General features: G+C 45.9%; 1 protein-coding gene across 4 annotated transcripts in view; it reads left to right on the forward strand.

The window, feature by feature from the left end:
* REPS1 (RALBP1 associated Eps domain containing 1) overlaps positions 1-22,202 on the forward strand; it is a 294,648-nt gene that overhangs the window by 234,544 nt on the left and 37,902 nt on the right. For all 4 annotated transcript variants that reach the window (XM_077486747.1, XM_077486746.1, XM_077486749.1 and 1 more), the window contains one exon: positions 11,512-11,601. In XM_077486747.1, the coding sequence (XP_077342873.1) occupies positions 11,512-11,601 (90 nt within the window). The remainder of the gene's footprint in view (positions 1-11,511; positions 11,602-22,202) is intronic.

Genomic DNA, 22,202 nt, shown 5'->3' on the forward strand with positions numbered 1-22,202 from the left:
ATGGGAGGAGTCGCTGACACGTAGCAGCCGTCGGAGAGGCTTGCGTCGTCCTCCCCCGTCATCCTCGCCTACCGCCCTCCGTATCGTCTGCACCGCCCACCCGCCGTCAGATGCTCGCATGCACGCGGCATAGCGGACGCTCTGGACGGAGAGAGAGGGGTAGAGAGAGCGCTCCGCTGCGAAGCAGGGATACAGCGGTGGGACGGCGGCTCTGTGCGGAGCTCTGCACACCCCCCCCCCCTCCCCCTCCTCATCACTGAGCTGACCTGGCTATATGGACAACTCCACCCCTGCATATATTGGTAAGGTCATGGATTAGACTGTAGTGGCAGAGCTGAGGAGCAACGGAACAGCCAGGTGAGCAAGGAATGTGGATGAAAGGAGGGTGGACGGACAGTTGAATATCTACCATATCTACCATTATTACTGACGAAACTATCACTGAAATGATCACTCTCCGAAAGTGGTAAGGTGTATACACATAAGCCTGCTAATAATGGCTATTAACGTGATGCTCACTATTAGACCATCAGTCTGATACCAGCGCTGCCTGATCAATTGGATATAAACCCGGTAGGGGGAGAAGTGACGGGAGGTGGATGGATATGTGAAGGACTGATAAGTAGCAAGACAGTGCGGAATTCCCTGTTTTTTTCTTCTCTTACACACGTTTTATACTGAGGTTTAAAGCAGCGGTGTTGATTCACGCCCATCTGCAACTGTTTACCCTTCTGTTTACCTTACCCCACGGTCTGCCCAGCACTCTCATCCTGACTTTCTGACAGCAACTTTGCGGGCAGACACAGGGGGTGAATGCTGTAGTGGATTTATGACCTACATCTGCGGCTAAAAAAAAAAAAAAGCCCCTCCAGCACTCCCCCTATTTACGGAAGCGCCAACCCCCCCGGAAAGTGATGTAATCAATTCATTCCCCACGAGAGTTACAGGAAAGGTAAAGGACATTGGCTTTGGAGCTAACCTATTACAAAGGGAGAATGCGGGGGAAGGCGAATAAAAGGGGAGGAGCGGGGCCTGCTAGCCCTGGGGGGATACAACGATACTTGGTGGGGGAGACAAGTATGATGGAAAGCAGCTAGGAAACCCCCAGTCAGAAGACACTAAGGAAATCAGGCACGGGTATCAGCAAAACTATGGAGATGGGAGAAGGGGCGGGGAGCGGAAAGGTCTAAGGATCTGTGCCCAACTCGCACTAGGATGGGGGGGGTAAGCTCCCGAGAAGAAGATAAAATTAAAAGAAGGGAAGAATTGGGGAGGAAAGGAGAGGCCCCCCCAACCCGATGCCCACCCAGAATTAGAAGGAGATCTAGAGTTGGCGGAACCACAAGTGAATATGAGCATGTTGAGAGAGATATTCACAGAGGCACTGACTAAGGTTGAAATCTCACTTAAATCTCCGATATAGCTGGGATAGGGGCAGACATTGGCCGAGTACTAGGTAGGGTGGAAGAGTTGGAGGAAAGAATGAATGGATATGAACAGAATCTGAGGGACCTAAGAGAACAAGTGAAATCAGCCCAAAAAATAAATAGATCGATCCTATATAAAATCGAGGATCAAGAAAATCGGGGGAGAAGGAAAAATGTAAGGATAAAAGGTCTGGAAGAAAAATTTAAAAATGAAGAGCTCCCTAAGGTGATGCAGGACTTGTTCAATCCCATTCTAGGAAGGGCGGAGGATGAAATATTAAAAATAGACAGGGTACACCGAGTCGCGAGATACCGGCCCCAAACCACAGAAAAACCAAGAGATGTAATAATCAGATTTCATTTTTATGAGGAAAAGGCGCGAGTATTGGAGAACATCCGAAGGATGGACAAGATTCTGTTTCAAGATTCGGAGATACAGATATTTTCAGATCTGGCGGGGGAAACATTGAGGAGGAGAGGGCTCCTTAAAGCGGGAGTCCACCGGGACTCCGCGTTTTTTTTTTTTTAAAAGCCAGCAGCTACAAATACTGCAGCTGCTGACTTTTAAATATTGACACTTACCTGTCCAGCGCGCCCGCGATGTCGGCACCCGAAGCCGATCGCTCGCTCGTCTGGCGGGTCCTGCCGCCGCCATCTTGGGTATGGGAATCAGGAAATGGAGCCTTTCGGCTTCATTTCCCGGTTCCCTACTGCGCATGCGCGAGCCGCGCGGCGCAATCCGGACGGTCCCCGCTGCCTCTGGGAGCTGTGTGTTTCCCAGCAGGCAGCGGGGCACTTGCTGAAGGGGGCGGGCGCTTGCGGAAAGGGGCGTAACGTACGCCCCTTTCCGCAGAGAGCTAGCCCGGAAGTGGGTGCAGTTACCTGGATTATCCAGGTAACTGCACCCCCCCTCCCCCCTGAAAGGTGCCGATTGTGGCGCCGGAGGGGGGGGGATTCCGATGAGCGGAAGGTCCATTTTAGGGTGGACCTCCGCTTTAAACCCCTGACAGATCTGATGAGGTCATTGAATGTTTCCTATCAGTGGGGATTTCCAGCATGCCTCAGGGGAAGGAGAGACGGCCGTACCGCAGTGCTAAGGTTCCCAGAGGACTTAATGGACTTCTGCAATAGGTTAGAAATCCCTCCACCAGCACTACCAGGATGGGAGGTGGGGTTGGGGAATGAAGGAAGCAGTGGGGCCACGCAGTGGTTTCGGGTCGGGGACAGGGGAGGGAGAGATGGGGTGTAATTACCATCACTGGAGGGCGAGGGGGTGGCGGGGTACGGGGGGGTGAGCACTCTGATAGATTGTGAATGGGGCGATCCTCCCCAAGAACGCTAGGCGGGCAAAAGGTGACCTATGGGTCACCGGGACACCTATGCGAGGAACAAAAATGGGAATTGTTCACTCCTCTGAATAGAGGAGGGGGGGAGGGGGAGGGAGGATGGGAGGGGGTTGGAGGGGGGGAGGGAGGAAGTAGGGGGGGTGGGATAGAGGGGAATCTCTCTCTCAAACAGGGTATGTGCGCACTCTCTCGCTCTCTCTCGCCTCCCCCTCCTCTCTCTCCCCATGCCGACCCCCGGCGGGAGGGGTTGGGTGAGATATGGCAAGGTTGAAAGTGATAACATATAATGTGAGGGGTATAAGTACTCCCCCAAAAAAAAGTTCAGAGTAAATAAGGAGTTGGAATTGTATGGGGCGAATGTGATCTGTCTGCAGGAAACACATATGTCACACGAGGTTAAAGGAAGATTGACGTCTTGGAGGTTCCATACATGGTTCTACGGTGACTCTACTACATGTTATCCCAGAGGGGTAGCCATGGGCTTCGAGAGAAGTGTTAGGTTTGAAGTTGAGAAACAAATGGCCGATCCGGAAGGGAGATTTTTGTTCATAAGGGGAAGAATCTTGGATGGAGTATACACCTTTTGCGAACATATATTCCCCAAATAGGAACCCAGATAAATTCCTAAAGAAGGTCCTGGACTTACTGGTAGAGTTTAGAAAAGGTAAATTGATAGTGGCGGGGGATCTGAATATGTGCATTGACCCCCAGGCGGACTCTTCAACGGGGTCCCCTCGATGGTCGGGGCCTCGACATAAAAAGATAAAGGCGCTGCTCTCAGAATTTCAGTTAGTTGATGCTTGGAGGATTAAACATCCGAATAGCAGAGACTATACTTTCTATTCATCGGTGCATGGGACATTCACTCGAATTGACTATGTACTGATTGAACATCAAATGCTCCCAGCACTCAAAGATACAGTAATAAAATCTATCTCCCTGTCCGATCATGCGCCAGTCATGGTGCAGCTGGAACTAGTAACAGATCAGGCCAAAAGAGAGACATGGAGACTAAATGAAGCGTTGATACAGGAACCAGAGATTAGAAGTAGGGTTGAAACAGAGCTGGAGGAGTTCTTTATGAGAAATGACTCCCCAGAGGTTACGAGGAGTACGTTATGGGAAACCCATAAAGCATTTATACGAGGAATTTTTATAAGTATCGGGACAGGGAAAAAAAAGGAAATAGGGAAAAAGCTACAAGATTTAAATAAGGAGATTTGGGAATTGGAGCAACAAACAAGACCAAAGGGGATCCCGGAGAGAGTAGAGCTGAAAGATGAGAAGCTAGAACTGGAAGGACTTTTAGAGAAGGAAAGGGTCCGAGTTAACCATTGGGCAGAGAGTATAAGGTACCAGGAGGGGAACAAACCCGGGAAATGGTTAGCGAGGGTAGTACGGGAGAGAAGAAATGCGTCCTTTATATCAAAAATTAAAAGTGGGAAATGAAGCATTCCACCCCTGAAATAGCGACGGTCTTTCACCGCTACTATAGTCAGCTATACAAGGTAGGACAGGGAAAGGAGAAAAGTAGAAATAAGGAAGACATCACCGAGTACCTAAAAGGAACAGATCTCCCTACAGTCCCAGAGGACGAGCTGGAGAGGTTGGAGGCCCCGGTAACGATAGATGAGGTTGGCCGGACAATAAGGGGAATGGCAATTGGGAAGAGTCCAGGCCCGGACGGGTTCCCAATTCTATATTATAAAAAGTTTGAAAAAATACTAGCGCCCAAATTATGCGAGTATATGAACGCAGTTGCAGAAGGGGAAGAATTAAGGGAAGAAGCATTGATGGCTTATATAACTCTGATATTGAAGGAGGGGGAAGGATCCAACAACCCCTGGGAGTTATAGACCAATCTCTCTTCTGAATACGGACGTGAAGATATTCTCAAAAGTGATAGCAGAAAGGCTGAAACCATTGCTGCCCCAATGGGTCCATGGTGACCAAACGGGGTTTGTTGTGGGAAGGGAGGGCAGGGATAGTTGCCTTAAAACCCTCATGTTGATTCATGGAACGGAAAGCAGTGGATCCCCGGTCGCCCTGTTATCTGTGGATGCTGAAAAAGCATTTGACAGGGTAGACTGGGGCTTCATGTTCGAGACCTTAAGATATCTGGGGCTGAAAGAAAAAACATTGCGGTGGGTAAAGGCATTTTATTCCCACCCGACGGCAAAAATCAAAATTAACGGTAATCTTTCCCCGGTAGTGGAGCTACATAATGGAACCAGACAAGGGTGTCCTCTATCCCCAATGCTGTTCGTATTGGCCTTGGAACCCCTGTTGGCCTCCATCAGGAAAAATGGAGACATAAGGGGGATGAGAATAGGCGGAGAGGAGTATAAGGTATCCGCGTATGCAGATGACATATTTTATGTTTCAGAACTCAGGGTGACTCTGCCAAACATAATTAAGGAGATCCACAGATATGGGAAGTTGACAAATTTTAAGATCAATATGTCTAAAACTGAAATTCTGAACATAACAGTACCTAAAAAAGAACAAGAGGAACTTCAGAAGTCCTTCCCTTTTATCTAGTGTAGGAAAGAGCTGAGCTATTTAGGGGTAAGAATTACACCCACATTGTCATCTATATACGCGGCCAATATTACGTATATATTAAATAAGGTTAAAGAATGCACCAAAATTATGAGACATAAACCCTTGTCGTTAATAGGGAGAGTAAACGCGTTAAAAATGTTCATTTTACCAAAACTGACATGTGTGTTCCAAATGATCCCAATAAAGGTCCCGCAGGAGTTTTTCACAAAACTTAAAACCCTAATTCTAAAATATATATGGGGACGTAGGAATCCCAGGATTTCTTATGCGACTCTAGAAAGGGGGAAGATAGGAGGGGGATTAGCAGCCCCGAACTTTAGAAGATATTACCAGGCAGCAGTAATCTCACGAGTGGTGGATTGGGTGTATGACAAAGGGGATAAAGGGTGGGTAAATATAGAGAAAACACAAAGTGGAGTTAACCTAGGAAAAAGAATTTGGATACCACGGAACTATCGTGATCTGGGGAGCAACACCAACCCACTAACTATCAACCTGTTTAAAATATGGGATAAAGTAGGAGAATTAAATCACTGGCAGTATAACTCACCTTTAATTTCATTATTAGACAAAAGTTTTTTTTAAAACAGGGAAGGAGGAATTTGTTTATTTTTCTAGATGGGCAAAAAAGGATGATATTCGGTTGAAAGATGTGATGAGTGGAGATAGACTTTGCACTTTAGGAGAAATAAGACAAAGATGGGGATGTAGGAATTTAGATAGTTGGAGATGTGCACAAATTAAACATTTTGCTCAGACCCTGCCTCGGCCACTCCGTGGGGAAGGAGATCTTAGACCAATGGAGAGAATGCTTTCAGACCCGAGCTGTAAGGAAAAAAGTATGTCCAAAATGTATAAAATCCTAGAGGAGGAAAAGGAACCAGGGGAACCACCATTCCTGAAAAAATGGGAAGAAGAATTGGGTGTTTTGGGGGATAAGGAACGTAGAAAGAAGATTTTAAGAATAGCAGGTACAATATCTAAGGACAATATGTCAGTGGAGATGTCATTTAAATTAATGGCAAGATGGTATATTGTCCCACAAAGAGCACACAAGAGAAGAGCAGATATATCAGCATTATGTTGGAGGGGATGCGACAAAGTGGGAACCTTTGCACATATCTGGTGGGAGTGCGGGAAGATTGGCCCATACTGGGAGAAAATAATAGAAAACATCTTCCGGATAACAGGGGAACAGGTAAAGAAGGAACCGTGGACATGCCTGTTTCATGATACTGACAAAACATTAGGGGAATACAAAAACTCGTTGACTCCTCACTTACTGATAGCAGCAAAAAGCCTGATCCCAAAGAGATGGGGTACTCCCGAACCCCCATCTGTGAGGGAATGGTTAGGCAAAATAGAGTGATTAAGATCAATGGAGGAGTCAATATTTAGAAGAGGAGATCAAGTAGAAATGTACTATAGTAAATGGGGAAAATGGCTGGAGTTCAAGAAAACAAGGGAATATCTCACAATGAGTGGACCTGAGGGGAAGTAAGAGGGAGAGCGAGAGAGAGAGAGAGAGGGAGAGAGAGAGGGGAGGGAGGGGGAGAGAGATTGGGGGGGAGGGAGGTAGGGGATATATAAGGGAATAGGAAGTATATCTTTGTAATACATTCCTTCTCTGTGTTTTTTTTTCATAAATTTTAACAAAACAAATAAAGAATAAAATAGAGGAAAATGTTGAAAAGGATTGCATGTGATGTGAAAGTAGCACTGCCAACAGGCAAAATGGTGGCGATGAGTTGAAGGGAATTAAATTAATAAGGGCGTAAAGCTTGCCACAATTTGTTGACGAGAGTTTAAGGCGTGCTATATACTGATGCAAAAAAAAAAAAAAGCCGAGGGTAAAGCTGATGGACTGGCCAAGCATGTCTCCAGACCTAAACCCTATTGAGCATCTGTGGGGCATCCTCAAACGGAAGGTGAAGGAGCGCAAGGTCTCCAACATCCACCAGCTCTGTGATGACCTTGTGGAAGAGGACTGCAGTGGCAACTTGTAAAGCTCTGGTGAACTCCATGCCCAAGAGGGTTAAGGCAGTGCTGTAAAATAATGGTGACCACACAAAATATTGACACTTTACGTCCAATTTGGACATGTTCACTTAGGGGTGTACTCACTTTTGCTGCCAGCGATTTAGCCATTAATGGCTGTGTTGTTTTGAGGAGAGAGCAAATTTGCACTATTATAGAAGCTGTACACTCACTACTTGACGTTGTAGCAAAGTGTAATTTCTTCAGTGTTATCGTATGAAAAGATATAATAAAATTTGCAAAAAATGTGAGGGGTGTACTCACTTTTGTGAGATACTGTATCTCACGTATTGCAAGTGTAGTCTACAGAAATTTCTGTTTCTAACCTAAAATGTTGTACCAGTTTAACTTTTTTGGTCCTGATTAGCTGGATAATGTTTATAATGTACTGTGTATTACCCTGCCCGTGTGTATTTTTCTTAATGGTTGCTGTTTTCGTACAGTAGTTTTTTTTTTTTTTTTTGGTTTTTTTAAGCAGAGATTGACCTTGTGCATGATAGTCATGTGCTTGCTGACAATGGAATTTGACCTACAACATGCTTATAGGGCAGAAGTAAACACATATGACTGCATTTAAAAGTGACTAGAATTAAAGTGGCTGTAAACCCTTTTGTATGTCTCTTATCTATAAGTAAGCTGAGAATAAGGCTTACCTATAGATAGTGGAAATGTCTCTTAAATGTGCGCGGTTTAGGAGATATTTCACTTGTAGTGCGAGTCATCATTGGCGCATGCACTGTGAAAAAACGGACCACCGTTTCTTCCCCCGGCGTGTGCCATGACTGACAGCTCCCATGTGACTCCAGTCACAGAGCCGGATGTCCGTGGCCCCAGAACGAAGAGGGGCGAATATAGTCGCAGCCTGCCAAGGGGACAACGCGGGCTTTGTTTGCAGGTAAATGTCATATAGTGGACTAGTATGCGATGCATACTAGTAGCTCATTATGGTTTTAATTTGCAGACCTTTTGGGGAGCAAAAGAGGAAGTAAAACCCATCTGACTTCCGCTTTAGGCTACATGTACACGGACGTTTTTACAGCCGCTTTTTTGAGTGTTTTTTGCAGCTTAAAAACGCCTCTCCATGTTAGTCCATGGCCTCATGCCCACCATGGCGTTTTTGAGTTGTAAATGGCATAGCCATTTTTAAGCTGCAAAAAAATAAAAAAAATAAACATGACCAGTGCATTCTGAGGCTCCAGCACTAGAGCTGTAAAAATGTCAGACGCCGGCAAAAGGTGTTAAATGCAAATTGACGAGGTTTAAGCCTCGTCCGGCATTTCTGTCTCTATTCAAAAGCAGTGGTTCCCTATGGGAGCCCATTGATTTTAGAGATCGCACCAGAAGTCTGATCAAGATGATCCGACTTGCAGTGCGAGTTGTGTGCTGAGAATCTTGAAGGGGGAACCCAGCGAAAAAGTTTTTAAATTGCGTGAGGTTCCCCCTCAAGACGAAACTAGACCCTTCGGTCTGGTATGGATCTTAAGGGGAACTCCCACAAAAAAATGATGGCATAGGGGTTCCCCCAAGATCTATACCAAACCCTTATCCGAGCACGTAGATCTGACGGTAGGTCAGGAAAGGGGGGGGCGAGCAACCATGCCAAGCCACATGCCCTCAACATGGGGGGTTGGTGCTTTAGGGCAGGGGGGCCCTGCGCCCCCCCCCACCCCAAAGCACCTTGTTCCCATATTGATGAGGACAAGGGCCTCTTCCCAACAACCCTTGCCGGTGGTTGTAGTGGTCTGCGTGGAGCTTATCAGAATCTGGGCGCGCCATATCTTGGCACCCCACCCTATTAGAATGAGTATGGGGTACTGTCTTCTCCCACTGTGTTCTGCCAGGCTCCTCTACTATCTTCTGCTCTTTTGCCACTCTTTTGCTAGCGGTGGCCTGGTCTTCTCCATTATCTTCTTCCCTCTGGTCTTCCTTTGATGTTGACACAATGCTCTCTCTGCTGTAATGCCGTGTGTGTGGTCCGAAACGACTTATATAGGCATGGGACAGGGTCACTGGGTGATGTCATCCGGTGACCCCATCCCCTTATGACATCACAGTCCCTGGGCATGATGGGACTGTGGCGTCAAAAGGGGTGGGGCCACCAGAGGACATCACCAGGTGACCCCACCCCATGCCTATATAAGTCGTTGCGCACCGCACACACAGCATTACAGCGGGAGAGAGCATCGTGTTAACATCGGAGGAAGATTGGAGGGATGAAGACTGAGAAGACCAGGCCACCACTAGCAAAAGAGCGGGCAGAAGATAGTGGAGGAGCCCGGCAGAAGACAGCAGAAGAAGAGCGCGGAGAAGTCAGAAAAGACCCCTGGAGCTGCCTTATAAATTTAAAAACTCCATACTCATTCACATAGGATGGGGGGCCCTTTATGAAAAGGGGCTCCCAGATTCTGATAAGCCCCCCGCCTGCAGCCCCCGATAACCAACGGGCAGGGGTTGTCGGTAAGAGGCCCTTGTCCTCATCAACATGGGGACAAGGTGCTTTGGAGTGGGAGGCGCAGGGGCCTCCCTTGCCCCAAAGCACCAATCCCTCCATGTTAAGGGCATGTGGCTTGGTATGGTCCAGGAGGGGGGCGGACGATGAGGATGAGGGTCTTGTATGGATCTTGGGGGGGACCCCCTTGCCTTTCTTTTTTTTTTTTTTTTTTTTTTTGCTGTGGGAGTAAGATCCATACCAGACTGAAGAGTCTGGTATTGTCCTGGGGGGGGACCTCACACAATTTTTTTTTTTTTTTTTTTTTTTTTTTTTCGTGGGGTTCCCCCTTCAAGTTTCTCAGCACACAAGTCACACCGCAAGTCGGATCATCTTATCCGAATTCTGTAGCGACCTCTATTCAAATCAATTGGCTCCCATAGGGAAAAAAAATTTGAATAGAGACAGAGAAACGCAGCTGAAAGCTAGCGCGGATTGACCACTTAAGCCCCGGACCATTTTGCTGGCCAAAGACCAGACCACTTTTTGCGATTCGGCACTGCGTCGCTTTAACTGACAATTACGCAGTCGTGCGACATGGCTCCCAAACAAAATTGACGTCCTTTTTTCCCCACAAATAGAGCTTTCTTTTTGTGGTATTTGATTACCCCTGTGGTTTTTATTTTTTGCGCTATAAACAAAGGAAGCAACATTTTTGAAAAACAAATTTTTTACATTTTGCTATAATAAATATCCTCCAAAGATATATAAAAAAAATGTTTTTCCTCAGTTTAGGCTGATACGTATTCTACATATTTTTGGAAAAAAAAAACGCATTAAGCGTTTGGTTTGTGCAAAAGTTATAGCATTTACAAAAAAAAGGGATACGTTTTATGGCATTTTTATTAATACATTTTTTTTTTAAGTATTAATGGTGGCGATCAGCGATTTTTATCATGATTGCGACATTATGGCGGGCACATCGGACATTTTGACACATTTTTGGGACCATTGTCATTTATGCAGCAATCAGTGCTGTACAAATGCACTGATTGCTGTGTAAATGACACTGGCAGTGAAGGGGTTAACCACTAGGCGGCAGTGTAGGGTTTAAGTGTGTCTGGGGGCGTGTTTCTAACTGGGGGGGCGTGGCTGTGTGTGACACATCACTGATCTCTGCTCCCGATGACACTAGGCAGAACGAGGAGATGCTGGTTTACGTTAGCATCTCCCCGTACTACTTCCCCGTAAGACGTTTGCGGGTATCCCCACGGTGATCGAGTCCGTGGGGCCTGCGATCCAACTCATGAAGGTCCCAACTGCCGAGCGCCAGTGGCGCGCACATGATGGCACAGCGGCCAATTTAAAAGGGACGTACAGGTACGCCCATTTGCCTGTCCTTGCTATTCTGCCGACGTACATCGGCGTGCACTGGTCGGGAAGTGGTTAACGTACATTGAATTCAATGTAAAACGCAGAAAAATGCGCTTTTAACGCTGTTTTTTCCTGGCGTCTTTACCAGCTTTACGTCCATGTGCATATATCCTTAAGGCAAAACTATAGGATTTAATGGTCTTTATTTAGCGTGCTGCTTACCTTCTTTTGAATTTACCAAAGTTCAGTGTTCGGATGATAAAGTGATGATTGCAGCTTATGTACACAGACGTACAATGCAGTGTAATTTTCATGTATGTACATTTCTTTTCAGATACAACCAATCCCACAAGCCCTTTGCACATAAAGCCACAAGAACTCCCGGAAGAGAGCTCTGTTAAATTTGTTTCTGGGAATCCTGCCTGTAAGTAAAAGCACATGTATCTGTGTGTATATACAGTCCTTTTTTTATTTTGCATTCTCTTACCTTGTGGATGCTATATCTTAGTGTGCATGTAGATTGTACAAAAAAAAAACTCACTTGTGACCATTACCAAACAAAATTGATTATGCACACTTAATGTATATAATGACAAAGTTAAACATCTTGACGTCCGGAAGATTTACCCTCCATGGCCAGGCCATTTTTTTTTTTTCATTGCCACTCTGTTATTTTAACTGTCAATTGCGTGGTCATGCAACGCTGTACCCAAATAAAATGTATCTCCTTTCTTCCCCCACAAATTTAGCTTTAGTTTTTTAGGTATTTGATTTCCTCTGGTTTTTTATTTTTTGCGCTATAAACAACAAAAATTTTGAAAAAATAACTATTTTTTACTTTCTGCTCTAAAACCTAGCCAATAAAATTCAATAAAATCAAATTTATTTATAAATTTAGGCTAATATGTATTCTGCTACATATTCTTGATGTAAAAAAATATGTAGCATATGTTATAGCATCTACAAACTATGGGATATTTTTATTTATTTATCTTGCATCACGGGATACAGAGCACCATAGTAATTATTGTAGGTTATAGGTCAGGGATGGCGAACCTTGGCATCCCAGATGTTTTGGAACTACATTTCCCATGATGCTCATGCACTCTGCAGTGTAGTTGAGCATCATGGGAAATGTAGTTCCAAAACATCTGGGGTTCCAAGGTTCGCCATCACTGTTATAGGTGAATGGACACTGATATACCCAAAAGGAAACAGGAAGTCCCCCTCCCTATATAACCCCGCCCTATATAACCCCTCCCATACTGGGAGTACCTCAGTTTTTTTTTCTAGAGTCTAAAGTGTTGGTCACGGTTGATGAAGTGCTAAGAGAGCTCCACTAAGTAATCCCTGACGGGATCAAAGGGCTGTGCAAACGGATCCATCTAAAGTGCCTTAAGGCCAAAATGAATGGTACTTGGGTCTCGTGGAAGAAGAAACAAGTTTTTGCCTGTAATACTTCTCTTCTGAGAGTTGGACCCTGGGACCCTGCACCTTGGTCATGTTTACACAACCAAAGATGGTGTACAAATGTGTATTCTCACGTTAATAGGAGATAAATGGTTCTGGTAAAGGTGCAGCAGTCACTGTAGAGGTCAAACACTACCCAAAGAATAAAAGTATAAAAAAAAAAAAAAAAAAAAAAAAAACATTTGGTGATGCACTCCTAAATATTAAGTGCTAGCAAGGTCACGCTGTTATGGGTATCAGATATAAATAAACTGAACTGATAAATTCATAAAAGTCGATAAGATGAAATAGTGTAAAAAATGCAGTTGGGGCAATAGACAATCCATGGAAATTAATAAATATGTAAACTGAACTGATTAATAGAAGTCCATATAGTGAAATGAAGTGCAGCAAGTGCAAATAATGGAACCGTAAACGATTCCTACAGATGACATAAAGTGCAAGTGTGAAAATAGTGCTGTCTAGCATCAAAAGGTGGTGATGTGACTTCAATGAAGTGAAATCTTCAAGTGACTTCAGTGAATAAAGTCTTCAGTGTATGTTACAACGGTAAGGTAAGAAGGTAGTACACCTATGGGTGTAAGGTAATCAGCGTTTCAGGGCTGGATGATCGCTCAAGGAGAAGGGTCCTATCTACGTTCCTTTCCAAGGATTCCAGTGTCTCTAAAGCTTCATGCCTGCTTCCTCTAATGTCCCATCTCCTGGGTTTAGGTCAGTCAGTGCGGATCCACTCAGGTGAATCAGCTGGGCATGTGTAGGAAAGATTAGGAAGGAAGGGACCTCTATAGTGTAGTAGGTTAATGCTATTTTCTCTTATATTCACCGACCGACACAGCTCCTCTTAGCCATTGGGTTATTACGCCCATCTTTAGGAGAATACTGTTCCCTTAGGGTCCCCCTGGGCGGACCCTTAGGGAACAACCCCCCAGCCTGCCATGCAGTCATCAGTTTTATTTTGCCTAGTGAAGAAGGACCTAGGAACACTGACTTTTTGCGCAAGATGATAGATCCTGAGATCTGCTATCAACAGACAGCTGGGTGACAGGCTGGATACCCTTATCCTTGTAGTCTCCCCAGCCTGGCCATCGAGCATGTGCAGCTCCGTGCTAGGCCGGCCACGACGAAACCTCAGCTCCAGAGGTGGTCTGTGAGCTTTTATGCTCCGGGGCACACATGACCAGGCTACTGATGTCTGCGTCAGTGTGCCGGGCCAGCAGCCACCCTGTACTGATCAGAGAGTGGGTCTGTAATGAAATGTCTCCCAGCTCTTCAGGACTGGTAAGTACAGTGCTCCCTGCCTCGGTGGGGCTGGGCATTCCCTGGGAGTCCCTCACCTCCCTCTCTTCTCTGCCTGTCCCTTTCGCCCTCCCTGGGGGGATGCTGCAGAGCGGTGTGTGTGTCTGTGCAGGGGCTCTCCAGGGGGACTCTCGCCTGGGGGGGTGGCGCTGGTTGGCTGTGTCCTGGGTCATGTTTTTTTTTCATGTCCCTGGAGGTGCCTGTGAGGCTGTGCTTGTGTCCTGTGCAGCGCTATGTTCACTGCCATTGTTTTTCTCCCTGTCCCTCATGGTTCTTGTATTTGGTGGCCATCTTGGGTGTGGGTATGGGAAAGCATGCTTTCCTGGGCTTCGGCTGCCATTTTCCTTGTGATTGTCCCTATACTGGACGTCGGCGGCCATTTTCTAGAAGCCTGAGCACGTTTTTCAGTGTTCTCTAGCGGCAGCATGTGCTCCTGTACTCTGGCGGCCATTTTGCCTGTGTTTTATGTCCTAATGCTGGACGGCCATTTTCTTTGAGCCTGAGCACACTTCAGAGTGGTTTCAGTGTCATTAGCAGCTGCTTCCACCGACACAGAGCTGTTTCCTCTGCCCCTGGGAGCCAACAGGCACTACCTGATAGATAGTGCAGTACCCCTCGGGGTGGAGAGTCCTGCGGTAAAGAGCCCCTCAGCCAGCAGCAGTAAGGAGGGTGGGACTGTCACTGTCCTAAGTCCCCTTCGGGTGGCAGACAGGGTAGGGTCAGCATGGCTTCAGAAACTGGTTTCTTCCCCTAAAATCCAGGCAATTGCAACCGGGTCGCCTGCGGACTGAGCAATTCCCTTGGTCACCTTCTCTGCAGTCCTCAATTTGTTCGTTGCCAAGATGGAGGCGGTGCGTGGGCGCAAAGGTGCTAAAAAGCACCGCCACCCCCCCCCCCCCCCCCCCCCCATCCTCATGGGAGAGCTCTGACGCAGACTCGGGTTGCGCTGAGGCTCGTGACCCCTGCTCTGACGTGTCTGACGCTGACCAGGACCATCCGGACAGTGAGAATGATTCCCTATCCAGGTCCATGCGCGACAAAGCGCTTGTTGGAGCACTTATCACAGCTGATGCGTGATACCCTGAAGATTCAGGAGCCAGCAGATTCCTCTGCTGAGGTAGCGGTCCCTTTTGGGTCCCGTAAGCCAGCCCGTTCACCTAAGGTGTTCCCGTATCTGACTTATTTTGACAAGTTCATTTACAAGGAATGGGGTCGACCACAACGGACCTTTTCGGTCACCAAATACATGGCGGTGCGCTACCCCTTTGAGGAGAGCCTTCTCAAGAAGTGGTCGGCTCCTCCGGTCGTTGGACCCCCCCAGTATCCAGGTTAAACAAAGTAACCACAATCCCGGTAGAGGGGACGCCTGCATTTAAAGATCCAACAGACAGGAAGGCCGAGGCAGTGGCTTGTTCCTTGTTTATGGTTGTGGGGTCAGCCGTGCGACCAGTACTGGCATCCGCACTTGTGTCGCAGGCACTGAGTGGGCAAAACTGTTGCACCGAGAATTGGGAGAACGACAGGCTTCTCCTGTCTGCGTGTAACTAGCAGACCAACTAGTGCAAGGCCTTAAGTACGTTTGTGACACATCCCTGGATACTCTTCCCCTGTTATCCAGGGCTTCAGTGTCAGCAGTGGTGCTGAGGCGCCTGATTTCGTTGAAATGCTGGTCTGCTGACCAGGCATCTAAAAAAGCCCTGACGGATCTTCCCTTCCTTAGCGACCAGTTTTTTGGAGCCTCTTTGGATGACATTATTAAAAATACCACAGGTGGTAAGAGTATGCTACTCCCACAGGCCAGAAAGGCTAAGGAGCCACGCAGATTCTTTCCCCTCCAGCATACCCATATGCACGGCTCGCCGGGAGGCCCTCTTGGGGGCAGTAAGGGACCTGCTGAATCACGGGGTGGTTGTACCGGTTCCGGAATCGGAATGTTTCCAGGGATTCTACTCAAATCTGTAGTTCCCCAGAAGGAAGGGGTACATCCAATCTTGGACCTAAAAGCACTCAATCACTTTGTGAAAGTGCAGAGGTTCAAAATGGATTCAGTTTGCTCAGCAGTCCCTGCACTCTATCAAGGGGACTCCCTGGTGTCCTTGGACACCAAGATAAAAACATGCACATAAAAAGCGAGTGCCAAACTTGCGACCTGACGTCGCTTCCGGGTTCTGTCTATGCAATGTGCGTCACGTGACTTCAGTCTCCACCATCAGGGGCAAAGGGTAAGGTTTATAACCAGACACAGGGCCACAAAAATCCCTGGGGTCAGAAGTCCACAAAACAGAGTCCCAAGGCTTCCTTGTGGGTGCCCCTGCTCTATCGAGTGGGGAGAAGATGGCGTGGTTTTCAGAAACTTGGATAGAGGAGATCCAAGACAAATGGGTCCTCTGTGGTAGCCCTAGGCTACAAACTAGAGTTTGAGTTTCCACCATCTCGTTTTCTAAGATCAAACGTTCCCAAGGACCCAGTAAAGGAGTCCTTATTTCTGGCACTGGACAGATTACGGTCTCAGGGAGTAATAATAGAGGTCCTCTCAGAAGAGAGAGGGACAAGGGGTTTTATTCAAATCTCTTTGTTACCCAAACCAAATGGAGATTTCTGACCCATTCTAGATCTCAGGAATCTGAATCGCTTCCTAAACATTCGCTCCTTTCAAATGGAGTCGATTCGGACAGTTTCAACCCTATAAGGAGGAGAGGTTCTAGCATCCATAGATATCAAAGATGCATATCTATATGCGCCAATATTTTCCACTCGCCAGAAGTTTCTGCGTTTTGCGGTGGAGCAGCGCCACTTTCAGTTCGTGGCCTTTCCTTTTTCGGGTTAGCCACCTATTCCCGACTGTTTACAAAGGTGTTAGCCCCAGTACTGGCAAGACTAAGGGGACAGGGTATAGCAATCATAGCATATCTAGATGACCCGCTACTGGTAGATCAGCCAATAGCGCGGTTAAACCAGGGGGTGTCCAGAACAATCAGTTACCTGAGACACCTGGGTTGGATTCTCAATCTAGAGTAATCATCCCTACGGCCAGTAAGAAGGCTGGAGTATTTGGGCCTGGTCATAGACACAACCCAGGAAAGGGTGTTTTTGCCTCGGGAAAAGGTCAACGCTCTGAGACAACTGGTCAAGGCAAAGAAGGGTCCTTCCATTCGCCTTTGCATGTGATTACTAGGGAAGATGGTAGCTTCCTTTTTGAAGCAGTTCCCTATGCCCAGTTTCATTCAAGACTGTTGCAACACAGTATTCTGTATGCTTGGAACAAACCTTGGATTATCCAATGAATCTGGCTCCAAAAGTACGCCAGAGTCTCAACAATTGGTGATTGATGACCAGGAATTTACAGAAAGGGAAATCCTTCTTTCCAGTTTCCTGAAAAGTTGTAACAACGGGGGCTGGGGAGCAGTTTTAGAAAAGACCACGGTTCAAGGGAAGTAGTGAGAGTCCGAGAAGACCTTGCCCATCAACATCCTAGAGATTCAGGCAGTATGTCTGGCTCTAATAACCTGGACGTCCAGGTTGCGGAATGCTCCTGTCAGGATACAATCCAACAATGCCACAACAGTGTCCTGTATCAATCACCAAGGGGGCACCAGAAGCCACGCAGCCCAAAGGGAGGTGGACCATATTCTGTCTTGGGCAAAGAAACCTGTTTCTCGCCTATATGCAGTCTACATTCCATGAGTGGAAAATTGGCAGGCAGATTTCTTAAGCTGTCAACGGCTGTTGCCGGGAGACTGGTCTCTACATCCCGAGGTCTTTTCTGCCATATGCCAAAGATGGGGTACGCCAGGCGTAGATCTGTTGGCGTCCAGGTTCAACAAGAAGTTGGACAACTTTGTGGCAAGAACAAGGGATCCACTTGCACTCGGAGTAGATAAGTTAGTGACCCCGTAGGATCAGTTTTCACTGATTTATGCATTCCCTCCAGTTCAGCTGCTACCATGGTTGCTTCACAGGATCAGGGAAGAAGGGAATCCGCTAATACTAGTAGCCCCAGCATGGCCCAGAAGACCCTGGTATGCAGGGATCGTGAGAATGGCAGTAGGGGGGTTCATGGACTCTTCCACCTTGTCTGGACCTGCTGTCACAAGGACCGGTATTCCATCATGCCTTACAAGCACTAAATTTAACGGTGTGGCTATTGAGGCCCACATTCTGAAAAATCGGGGGCTTTCAGGTTCGGTAGTAATGCCAGAAAGTCAGCATCCAGGACCATTTATTACAGGGTCTGGAAGGCTTATGTCGCCTTGTGTGAAACCAAGGGTTGGTATCCTCGAAAGTGTCATAGGAAGGATTCTGGCCTTTCTACAATTAGGGGTAGAATTGAAGCTGGCCTTGAGTACAATCAAGGGTCAGATTTCGGCCTTGGCAATGTTTTTCCAAAGGCCGCTTGCTTCACATTTAGTCCAGGCATTCATACAGGGGGTAACTCGGATAAATCCACCAGTTAGAACACCCTTGTGCCCATGCGATTTAAATCTGGTTTTGTCAGTCTTGCATTTGGTTATGGCTGTTTACCACGTGATCACAGATGGTTCCACCCCCACTGCGCATGCGCGCTGCACGTGCACGTCTGTGGCAGCGTGTTCCCCGGAACATCACCGACCCTGGTAAACAGCCATTGGCCGGCTGATAACCCACGTGATTGGCTGTGATCGTTTTCACAGCAGATCACTAATTGTAAACAAACCTCGGTAACCAGATGTTGCCGGGTTCTCCTCACACACCGATCGTGTGTGAGGATGAGATTGCGGTAACTTCTCGTTACCGCTTACAGTACACACCAATCACACGGATTGCCCCTCCCCCCATAAAGAGGACCTGTCGCCACCCATCATAGTACCTGTCACACACAGTCCATCAAAGTAACTGTCCCAGTCCATCAAAGTACCTGTCACCAGGCCATCAGAGTACCCGAGTACCTATTTGCAGCCCATGCCTCATAGAATTAAATGTTGAGGTGTTTGCTTTCCAAAATGGGGTTATTTTGTGTGTAATTCCACTGTCCTGGTGCTCAAGGACCTTCAAAAGTGTGATAGGGAAGAATGAAATGAGATATGTAATTTATGCTCCTAGCTCGCTTGAAGGTACTACTTCAATGTTCGGCCTCTGTATGTGGCCAGGCTGTGTAAAAGTCTCACACATGTGGTATCACCATACTCTGGAAGAATAGTAGAATGTATTTTGGGGTGTAATTTGTATGCATATGCTGTGTGTGAGAACCTGATAATATGACTATTTTGTAAAAAGAAATAAAATCTTCATTTTGCAGAGAATTGTGGGAAAAAATTACAACTTAAAAAAACTCATTATGCTACCTACTTAATACCTTGGAATGTCTACTTTCTAAAAAGGGGTAATTTGGGGGGTATTTGTACTTTCCTGACTTGTTAGGGTCTCAAGAAATGATAAATTTTTTTTTTTTTTTAACAGTTAAAGTTTATTAAAGGAATAGCCAGTTACAATACAGCACAACAGAGCAAAATAATCGCAGATGCAACTGCCTGATTGAAAATATGGTAGCAACAGTGTTTACAGACTCTCATTGTTAGGCATCTTGGTTGCGCATAAGCAGATTGACAAAGATCCCATTAAGCTAGGGGGCCCCTCCAAATATAGAAAAAAAACCTTTATAAAAAGGATAGGTACATTGTCATTCCTAGCGTAGCAATAAAAACCTAAACATAAACGATAAAGTATTACAAAAGCCTTTCCAGATATATCTGCATTGTAACTATATATCAATCGGGTTACACCCTACCAATTGTAATCAAAGAGCCAGAAGTGGCAAAAGATAGAAAAGAAGTGACAGCCTGTCTCAAGGCTGGCACCATGGAAAATGAGAAAGAAAGAAAGAGAAAAGATGCGGTTGTCCATAAGGAAAGAGCGGGCACTGACAGATGAAATGAGATACAATTGATGTACTGAAGGCCTGATCAGATGTGATCAATTTTCAGTGATTGGCACCATAGTTTGTAGACTCTATAACTTTCACAAAGACCAAATAATAATATACACTAATTTGGGTTATTTTTACCAAAGATATGTAGCAGTATAAATTTTGGCCAAAATGTATGAAAAAAAATAACTAATTGGCAAAATTTTATGATGGAAACAAATGCATTTTTTCACAAAATGTAATTTTTTTTTTTATTTTTTTTTATTTATAGCACAAAAAATAAAAAAAACACTAGTGATTAAATACCACTAAAAGAAACCTCTATTTGTGTGGGGGAAAAAAGGACGCAAGTTTCAGATGGGTACAGTGTTGCATGACTGAGTAATTGTCATTCAAACTAAGAGCGATGAAAGCTGAAAATTGGTCTGGACAGGAAGGTGGTGTATGTGCACTGTATTGAGGTGGTTAATCATTCACAAGGCTGCGTCCGCACCAACCTTTTTACCAAAGGTAGTGTCTGGGTTTCATCTGAATCAAGATGTTTCCCGACCTTCCTTTTTTCCAGAACCTCCTTCTGCAGAAGAAAAACCATTACAATCTCTCAATGTAGTGACAGCAGTTAAAGCCTATCTGAAAGCGACGGCTCAGATATGGAAAACTGATGTTTGTTTTTGTTGCCGGAAGGCCCTAGAAAGGGTCAGGCAGCTTCAACATCTGCTATTGCTAAGTGGATTTGTCAGATCAGTCAGGCTTATGGCCTGAAAAAGGTTCCTTCCTTTCAGATTAAAGCGCACTCTACCCAGGCAGTTAGTGCTTCATGGGCAGTGAGTGCATCACCAAGCCTCTGTGGCTCAGATTTGCAGGGCCGCTACTTGGTCGTCAGTACATACATTCACAAGATTCATTCACAAGGACACGCCTTTGGGTGCAGTGTGCTGCGGGCAGTAGTATAGGTCCTCACACCTGGCGGCTGCTGTATTGCTTTGTCTCTCCCTCCCCTCAGGTGGCATCGCTTTGGGACATCCCACATAGTCATTACTATGGTGCTCTGTGTACGATAAAGAAAATAGGATTTTTGTAAAATAATTTTCTTGGAGTACATAACGGGACACAGAGGTCCCGCCCCTCTTATTGGGATAAGAAATATATTGCTTTGCTACAAAAACTGAGGTACTCCCGGTATGGGAGGGGTTACATAGGGAGGGGGACTTCCTGTTTCCTTTTGGGTATGCCAGTGTCCATTCACCTATAGGTGGCCTATAACCCACATAGTCATTACTATGGTGCTCTGTGTCCCGTGTTGTACTCTAAGAAAAGGATTTTACACGTAAACTGTTATAAAAATCCTATTTTTGCTATTAATGGTAGCAATCAGTGACTTATAGCGGGATTGCAATATTGCGGTGGAACTTCTGACACTTACTGGCACTTATGGGGGACCAGTGATACTAATAGTGATCAGTGCTAAAAGAAATATGCATGGTCACTGTACTAATGATGCTGGCTAAAATAGGATTAACATCAGGGGCGATCAAAGGAGGAGGGGAAAACACAGTGCCACCTCAGTGTAGTATTAAAGCAAAGTTTTAATCGCAAGGTATATGGTACACTCACAAGATAAAAATGGCAATCAAGCTCATCTGTGTGTATGTGGGATGACTATCCAGGCATCCAAGACCGTCATCTAGGCTTAAGGGAGATAGCAGGGGATCCGTCAAGACGTCTGTCGAAACCAACATGGAACGCATGGAAATTACGTCACCGGAAGTGTACAGACATCAAGGAGAGACCATTCTGGGCAGCATAGGCAGGTCTGATGAGCTTGAGCTCTTTTTTTATCTTGTGAGTGTACCATATACCTTGTGATTAAAAATTTGCTTTAATACTACACTGAGGTGGCGCATCTTGTGTTTTCCCCTCCTTATCTGTTCAGAGCTGGCTCCCTCTAGGGATAGCTGCCACTATTTATTTTAAGAACTGATCCTTTAAAGCAGGAGTAAACCTGCTGCAGTCAGCGGCTCATTGCGAGGGAAATATTTCCTAAACCATACAGGTTTAGGAGATTTTTTTTTACCTACAGGTAAGCCTTATGGCTTACCTGTAGGTAAAAGTAAAAAAATAAAAAAAAACTATACAACCGCTTTAAGGACTAATGGACTCATATGATTACTGGCTTATTATCCATTTATACATTTAGTTACTCCATCTTTTTGAGTTTAGTTTCTTTTCCTAAGTAGGGTCGATTAAAGGGTTAACAATGTGCCTAGCCAGTGTTTTACTAAACTGTATGCTGCTTTTACTAGGGGAAGAGATGGAATATACTCCCTGCCTTGCAGGGACACAAATTCCATACATTC

The sequence above is a fragment of the Lithobates pipiens genome, unplaced genomic scaffold (assembly GCF_037356315.1).
Source record: "Lithobates pipiens isolate NorthernLeopardFrog02 unplaced genomic scaffold, aLitPip1_a1.2 Scaffold_18, whole genome shotgun sequence".
Classification (NCBI taxonomy): Eukaryota; Metazoa; Chordata; class Amphibia; order Anura; family Ranidae; genus Lithobates; species Lithobates pipiens.